The following is an 8,809-nucleotide window of genomic DNA, read 5'->3' as shown; positions in this document are numbered from 1 at the left end:
TTAACAATGATATTTTTTACCAAGATACTTCTTTTCATGGCCAACTAACAACGGATGGAATGGAATCAGGTCTCAAAAACATCATCTATACAGGCAGTCTCTCCATTTGTAAAGCTACTTACAAACTTTAAGAAAATGTTAAATGGATGTGAAAAAAGAAAACAGAGGTATACTCAGACATACACTTGAGTTAATGTGTTAACAGGAAATAGATTAGCAGTTAAGGGAAAAAAAAACCCAACTCATTCTCATGGATTTTCCCTACAAAATGGACCTTTAGTGTTAGGCACCAAAAACGTCAAGTTTCTTAAACTTCTGCTATATCTTGAATTTTTCAACTATCACAATTTAAATTAACTGTGTGCACAATTCATAAAAATTGTCTTCTGAGCAACATGAGATCAGAATGAGATGTTTCCCATCTCTCTTATTGCTCTTTACTGCGTATCTGTCCGTTACCTTGCAGCAATGAGACTGCTGTTACCTCTCATGCTATTAAAAACCTGTCTGACTTTGTATCCTCGCCCCAGGAGGATTATATGTACATATTTATCCAAACTAAACATGATTTATTTGTTAAGCTAAGCGACTAATATGAATCTTACTTGGCTACTAAAGAATAATTACAGTCATGCCCTTTTTAATTCTGAATCTTGCTAAAGAAAGGAAAATCCTTACATATGGATGTACAGTGTTTACAAATTTGACTAAGAGCTTTTACAAAATAAACTTCTCTACAAATGTCTACACTTGAATTCAGTCTAAACCAAAGAATTCTTTGCCTTGGGCTTCGTCCTTCCGTCCAACGCACAGCATTCTTAATAGCAAACAGGAATGGATGGGTAGACAGGTGAAAAATTTTCACTTGTTCAATGAAGAAGTGGAGCATAAGCATATAGAGGCAAAATAATTAAACTTCAAGTTACACTACTAGGAATAAATGTCAGATTATAATGGAATGATGGAACATAACGTCGTCATTGTACAGTTATCCTCTGAACAACAGATCTGAACCCTGTCTTATCCTGTGCCATTCTCATCATTTCTGACAACGTACAACTACATTAACCAGTTTTACTCTGTTGTTGTTAGGTGCTGTCGAGTCGAGTACAACTCATAGCAACCCTATGAATAACAGATCTGAATTCTGTCCTATCTTGTGCCATCCTCACTATCTGACAGACTTCAGCCAATTGCTATCATCACCATGTCAATCCATCCTGTTGGGGATCTAATCTTACAACAGTGACATTATCCTAGATCATGCTGTTGTGGCTCAGTGACATCAAGTATGACTCACAGCAACCCTATGACAACAGATCTGAACACTGTCTTACCCTGTGCTGATAGAGCAAAATGTCACTACAAAGATAGAGGAGACAACTAACTCATAAAAGTTAGTTTTGTGACTCTTGAATATGTGTTGAAATACTTGTGTTGACAGGTGTTGACACAAGGACTGTGAATATGGCAAAGGATAGGACAAGGTTATTTTGTTAGTGGGTAACAGTCTTAAATTACATGGTTTGACTAAATCATAAGTCAAGAATGACCTTTCTGTGGGAAAGAACATTTGTAAATATACATAATTTCTTGTCTATAATAAATTCAAAGTGAGTGGAAACTATTTAATTACCAAAAGTCAGGAAAAATCATCAGAAATGAAGTGCCAGGGAAATAAATACATGAAGTTAAGGCACCATTATTTACAACTTCAGTAATTGGCACTTATTCTGAAAAAGGCTTTAAAGTTATGAATAATAAAAAGCAGTATTATTTCCCCCCTACTTTTCTAAATAGTAGTCCTGAACATAGCTGTGTTATTTGTGCTTTTTCAGTCTTGTAAATAGCAGCTGCATTATATAATCAACATCCACAATTTTCCTTTCCTTTGGTGTTTGGGAACATACACAGTGGTAAAGGCTGCAAAGGTGCATAACAGGAGAACACACTGTGTCAAGTATATGAAACAATGCAAACCAGGTGGCTGAAATGACACAGCACTATCAGACCAAACTAAAGCTATTACTCTGATTTACTCAAGTGAGCTTTAAAACCTTCACCAATTCAAAAGACATTTTCAAAAGACTTATGACACATTAAGGTTAAGGTCTGTATCATTCTATATTATAATTTGAAACAGAAATGGCTTCCATAAACTCATAAAAGTTAGTTTTGTCACTCTTCAAAGTGTTGAAATACACAATTCACATCTGCGCATAGCCTGTATGTTCACACATTTCTAATTATTCTTCCTTCCATAGCTCAGAAATTCTCTAGGTTACAAATAGGTTGCTGCAGTCAGCTGATACCACTTAACTGTCTCTTTATTCAAGTTGAAATCTTTAAGAGGCAGGGTTATTCCACCCAAGAAAAAATTCTCCCGCAGAGATTCTGCACTGAGCACACTTAGCTGAAGTTCCCTCTGTTTTAGAGTCTCTTTGCTGTATCCACTGTACACAAGCTAGGGCAAAGGGGAAAAATGAAGCCGTAAATTAGTTACAGTTGTTTGTGGGTTTTTTGCAACATTTTAAATGAGAATATTAGCTGAGAGATGGCCACAAATCAGTGACATTGCTTATGAAACATTTGGTGGACTCAATGTCAATATTTTAAAAGCACATTTTCTATTTCAGGAGTCCTAGATTCTTTGGGTGCCTGTCAAAGAAATGAACACAGTAAAAAAAAAAACCAAACATGTTTTTATCTGAGATAGAGGTAGTTAGAAAAGGGTGCTCTGGTAGCGTACTGTTAAGAAGCTGCACTGCAATTCCAAAGACACGAAGTTTGAATCCACCAGCAGCTCTGCAGCAGAAGGATGGATAATCTCTTACAGGCAATTAACTGCATCTGAAAACTAACTAGAGGGTCCACTTAACAGCACACATCAACAACACATGCCTAACGAGTGCAGGATAGGGTAAGGTGTCAATTAATTGTTCACAGAGTTGCTATGAGTTGAAGTCATCTGATGGCATCTAACAGTAACAAAGCATTAGATGATCTGCTAGTTGGAAATGGAAGAAAGCAAACAGGAACACGACAACTGTAATTATCCTACTAAAATGGGCAGGATTAAAATCTTTGTTGGTCTTTTCTGCTAGATTTTATATGTCATGAGATGAAGGTTTCTCATTGTTCATAATTCAACATAAACTCACCAATTTAAATTTAGTTAACAGAAAATCTGGAGTGTTGCAAAAACTGAAAGTTTCTAACATCATATTCAACACTTAACTTAGGATCTAGCCCCATCTCCCAAAATCTTCACCACAAAATCTGAGAAACTATTACTCCTTACTCTAATCTTTTTTGGTTAAAATAACAAACAAACAAAACCCACATTTCATTTTCTTTCCAATATGACGTGAACTGACAAGGGTGAGTGGGAGGTTGGTGTTGCCAGTACTACTTTTTAAGGATAAGACTGGTCTTCACAAAGCATTCTATTAACTTTTAAGGCTGAAAAGATCTTCCATTATTTTAAAATTTAAGATAATTTGCCTTCATCTCTTTGCAGACATTTTTATGTGGATATAATGTTATCTAACCGGCCAGTCGCTATAGAAGGGCATCATGCTTAGTAAAGTAGGAAATCAGTGAGATGGACTGACAGTGGCTACAATAGTGGGCTCAAACACAGTAACGGCTGTGAGGACGGCTCAGGACCGGACAATGCTTCATTCTGTTGAACACGGGGTCCCTGAGTTGGAACAGACTTGGCACCCATCACTAACAATGTTACTGTATACCAAAAGTATGTTTATTCAAATGGAAATAGCTGGAAGAGTGAAAAAAAAAGCCTCCAAAACTCTAGTAGGTTTTAACAGTAAGTTTGTGAGTAGTTCAATGTAAGTATGCTAGCAAAGTCAGAGTTCTTTTTGTTTGTTTGTTTTTCCTATAATTATATTTTATTAATTTTCATAAACATTTACAGAGATTTTGGGTTTCCATTCATTCATTGTTGCACTATCTCTCTACCCTCCTCCCAGTTTGTTCTTGTCCAAATGCCACAGTGCTCAAAGTCAGAGTTCTGTCCCACGGAGAGCAGTTGATGCTTTGCTTATTGCTTTCAGTTTTGAGCACTCTTATTTTAAGAGGGTTAGTGACTACAGTGCAGTGTATTACACATACACCTATTCTAAGCCATAGTCTTTGTAATACTCCTACCACAAAGACAGGCAGAGCTAGGTAAATATGAGGTTTCTATAGCCTGCCAGAGGAACTCAAAAGTTTACCAAAAATGTAAATAAGATAAAGCCAAGAAAATTATATGTATATAATATTAACATGGAGAATAGTCAGTTTTACTGTCAGCCATATTTAAACTTGAGCCACAGAAGAGATGGAAAATGGGGCAGTCTCTCTACCGTCATGAAAGAACATCCAGAGTATCACACATCCTTTTAGACTTGAGATCTGACAGACTGGTGGGCTCCCAGCCTTGATATCAAGTGAGGAAGCTGAGTGCTTATTAGCAGAGTGAGTGCCCTCAGGCATTTGTCAGCGAGCCACATTTGTCAACTCAGAGCTAGAGCTAACCACCTTCTGATCTAGGCTTAATAGCAGAGTGGAGGTGCCAGTGGGCACATAATTAGCACTGGTTGGCTCAAAAGGGCAAAGGGATTGAGGCCTGACTTTTGGTAAGGATGAAAAGAGGTTTTCCTGATTGAACAACTGTAGCTGAGTGGTCGAGAACCTGAGTTACAACCTTTTAAGATTTCTCTAATGAACTCCATAATGTTGTTTTGTCTCTGAGTTTTGTGTGAAACAAACTATTAAGTAACTGGCACAGATTCTTGAACCCAGCAGAGAAGTAATGTCAGAGGAGAGACGGCTGGTGTTTAGAATTGTTAGAGAAGGTTTAGAGCATGAATGAATGAATGAGATAGATGCCTCATCTCACAGGAACAAGGCTAACTAATAATGTCATTGATGAGGATTCTTCTCCTTTTGAAGTTTAGTGGAGATCAGACACTGCTGCCTTCATATCTATGGCACTTTTACAACAGAGTGAAATATATTCAAAGGAGAATGACTCGGATTGTGAAAATATTTTTAAAATTTTTGTCTTGTCAAATGAAGCTAGAGGTATTAAAGATATTTTAATAGAAGAAACTGAATATCAATCATTTGAAAGACAACCATGTAGAAGACATGAAAGTGTGTACTCTGTAGAAGAAGTTCTGTGTGGTACACTAAGAGGAATAACTAGCGGGTACAAATTATAGGGAATAAAGATTTCAGTTTAGTAAAAACATTATCTTCTAAAAGTTGGAGTTACTTAAGATCGACTGAATAGCTTGGAAGTTTTTAAGCAGAGATTGGAGAACCACTTTTTGGGATTGGGATAAAATAGTTCTAAGGATTAGGACTGTTCAATCTTATGGCCCTTAAAGCCTTTTTAAAACCAAAAGGTTCATTACTGATAGTTTTATTCTGCATCATTTTGTTAAACATCCAAGGAACTGCTACTGATTTACTTTTCTAGTACATGGGATAATTCAAGAACTGATATCTAAAAATATTCAATTTAAAATTAAAAAACCCCCAAAAGCAAATAAACCCTTTAGAAATTATTTTAACTTACCATTTCATTGAATGTTGGATTCCTAGTTTTTCGTGAAATTTTAGTTTTACGTTTGGATGTTTTGTGAGTATCTGGAAGTAGGTATGTCTTGACATAAGGATTTGGGTCAGCCCCATCTTCAGTAACCTAGAAAGAAAAGCAGTCCCTTAACAGTAATATTTCCTACCAAGATATAAATTACTTCTATAAGCACCAATATGTGTAATCACTCACAAGATCTTTGATGTGCATCACCATGATGAAAAGAGTACCATTACGGTAGGAGACAGATAACTTCACTGCTCCTCCTATTTGGCCTGCAGTAGGACTGAAAGGACCTGCAACTGAAAACGTTTCATACTGTTTGGAATAGAATCAAACTACAACAAAAAGATTTTTATTTACTTATGCAGACTCTTCAATGTAGATAAACTAAAACAATAAAAATAAAGAACCCAGTAGGACACTGATTTATATTACTTTAGTGACTGCTGATTGCCTTCGAGTTGGGCATGACTCATAACAACCCTATGAACAAAAGGCCTGAAGCCCCTCTACAACTATCAACATTTATCAAAGTTCGTGGAGTTTCTGGAGGCCTGTTGTTTAGGAAGTGGATGCCATTCCTGCTTCCAAAACTTCAGTGACTAGTCATATTGTATTGTGAAAGTTATGTTTATCTAGAAATAGACTGGCTTAGACAGAATATCCTCCCAGCCATTCTCATGGAGGAGAATAACTCCACTGTCACTCTACCACATCCACTGAGATATTGTAGCCTTGCAGGTTATAGGGAAAGTAAGAATTATCTACAAAGAGGAAAAAGAAACACATCTCACCAGCAGACCTAGCTATTCCTTCAGCTTTCTCATCACGAAGTAAAGGGTGGAAAAAAGTACAAACAAGATCACACTAAGGTTGAAAAAAAGAGAAAGCATTAGTTTAAATATTACATAATACAAAAGTTGGAGTATAATATTTTCATTTAGAAAGGTCACCTCTGCCACATCTGTTGAACCACTCATCAAATTCTGTAAATAGCTGTTTAACTCAATTTTTCTTTTGGCTGCTACATCTTTTATGTGGGTTCTTCCTAGAACCATCCTATTAGGAAAGCTACAAAAGAGAAACAAGTGGGATTAAAATGGTTTAATCTGGAAATATTTAGAGTGAAGCACAATATTTACTTAGAAATACACTTTAAAAAAATACTTAAATGCAAAATGGAATCTTGAATTCATAATGAAGGTGTTTTGTGTGGGGTTTTTTTCCCTTTCAAGAAATTATGGCCTTTTAAATCTATATTTACTACTTGACACGGGAAACAGATTATTTGCTTACTTTTCAACGTTTTTTAAAGTTTAATCACCCACAAATATTTAATCCAGATCTGATACCTGAAAAACATTACTCAATCCTGTGTTGCAGATACCAGTAAAAGCCATCAATAATGACATAGGGCCTAAATTAAGTGCTGGAAAAAGGATCACATCAACTCTGCTTATGTCGGTAGCAGTAGTAAAGGAAACAAAAATAAACTTTGATGCCCATTTTATCTCTTTATTACTTCGGAAATTTAGTTTGAGAAGAGTATTAGCAACCAGACACAAGAAACCTTGTGGTCATTAAAGCACATTCTTCTTTAGAGGAGCGCAGGTATGGCACAAAGCAGATTATTTCTGCAGTGATATAACATCTGACTTTTTAAAACTAAGATTCCAAATGACTATTTTATTTTCTATGGAGAGACAACAAATTCAAAACTTCGTTTAAAGTAAAAAAATCTGAAAAATCTTTAAGTATAATACAATTATCATTGAATCATAAAAATAACAACTTGTAGCTTGTCTGTATGAGGCCTTAGGACACAAAACATGCCAGGCACAGTCCACAATGATTTATTAAGACAAAGTCTTGATTTATATTTGATAATAAAGAAACCACTTTTTATAAAAAAAAAGGTACAAACATACCCTGGTAACTTCCAGAGTGGAAAAATAATACTGAGCTTATTATGAAGCTCTTGAAACTCGTCAAAAGTCCGGAAGACAAAAGATGGCTCAAGCTGTCCTTCCCTCAAAATTCGGACTACATAAATCTGAAAAGAAATCATACCCCAAACTAAAATTAAATTTGTATTTATTAAAGTATTATTAAGTTTAAGTATTATTTTTCCTAATAGAAAACCTATAATTTGACTGTTGTATATAGTCCAAATACTTTTAACTTGGCAATACTATATAATAAAGTGATCATGATCATTGTCAAATAAGACCTTGAAAATGAAAGTCACATCTTATTCTACAATTAAGCAATATTAATTCCCAAATCAATAGATCATCCATTTTTAATAAAAATGTTAATGTAAACTAATTTGAGGTAACACCATGGGAAGGAAGGTAAATTTCATGGGGATAGGAAGATGAGAGGAAACTGTCTTAATGGATTTTAAAATTATATAACTCGGGATGAGTGTGTTGGAGAAAATGAGATTGGCACAGGACAGAACAGAGTTTAGGGCTGTTGTACATAGGGTCGCTATGAGTCGCAAGTCAAAGTTCTAAAAACCATTAAAAGGGAAGTAGACACAAATGTCAATGTAATACAATATTTCAGCAAATTTATAAAACAAATGATACATTAGATGGAACAAAAGATTTAAGGTTTTGAAAGAGAAAGGGAATTTACAATAAGCAGTTAATGAGGCATTGTAATTAATTATAATAATGGCAAGAAATGTTCTAAAACAAAATGTCTGAATGACTGTTGAGAAACCAATGTGATCTGTAAAAAACAACAAAAAGCTTTAAACAATCATGATCACAATATGAATAAATAAAACACAATTTTCAGAAGAAATAAATCATAAATGTATAAAAAAATAAAAAAATAAAGCAGGGACAAAATTAATTAAATCATAACTGTATGAAAAAAATAATAAAGGAATAAAGTAGGGCCAAAATTAAGTAATATTAAATGACTTTTGAAATTTATCAGCTTGTCAAAAATTAGAAGACCAAACAATCCAACAAAAACATCAAAGATGAATAAGAAACAGCATTAAATGTGATAATGCTATACTACAGAGTGGGGAAAAGCACAATGAAGATGTTATTTTTATTTAAAGACAAATTATATGTGTGTGCGGATATACATTCAATTTTATCCTGATGAGCAGAATGAGAATGCTTTTTCCTATATACTTCTATATTGGTTAGATCTGAAATTAAAAAGGAAAAT

General features: G+C 34.7%; 1 protein-coding gene across 1 annotated transcript in view; it reads right to left on the bottom strand.

Moving 5' to 3' along the window:
- Positions 1 to 2,281: 2,281 nt before the first annotated feature.
- Positions 2,282 to 8,809, bottom strand: part of PIK3C2A (phosphatidylinositol-4-phosphate 3-kinase, catalytic subunit type 2 alpha) — a 94,311-nt gene continuing 87,783 nt past the window's right edge. The window contains exons 26-32 of the mRNA XM_006892078.1: positions 7,790 to 7,844; positions 7,543 to 7,667; positions 6,568 to 6,685; positions 6,409 to 6,481; positions 5,804 to 5,913; positions 5,591 to 5,716; positions 2,282 to 2,464 (exon numbers count right to left, since the gene is read on the bottom strand). Coding sequence (XP_006892140.1) covers positions 2,282 to 2,464; positions 5,591 to 5,716; positions 5,804 to 5,913; positions 6,409 to 6,481; positions 6,568 to 6,685; positions 7,543 to 7,667; positions 7,790 to 7,844 — 790 coding nt within the window. The remainder of the gene's footprint in view (positions 2,465 to 5,590; positions 5,717 to 5,803; positions 5,914 to 6,408; positions 6,482 to 6,567; positions 6,686 to 7,542; positions 7,668 to 7,789; positions 7,845 to 8,809) is intronic.

This window comes from Elephantulus edwardii, unplaced genomic scaffold, assembly GCF_000299155.1.
Source record: "Elephantulus edwardii isolate Elephantulus edwardi_28Jun2011 unplaced genomic scaffold, EleEdw1.0 scaffold00109, whole genome shotgun sequence".
NCBI classification, from domain to species: domain Eukaryota; kingdom Metazoa; phylum Chordata; class Mammalia; order Macroscelidea; family Macroscelididae; genus Elephantulus; species Elephantulus edwardii.
Note: the sequence above shows the minus strand (reverse complement) of the source record. Positions and strands in the feature narration are given on the sequence as shown.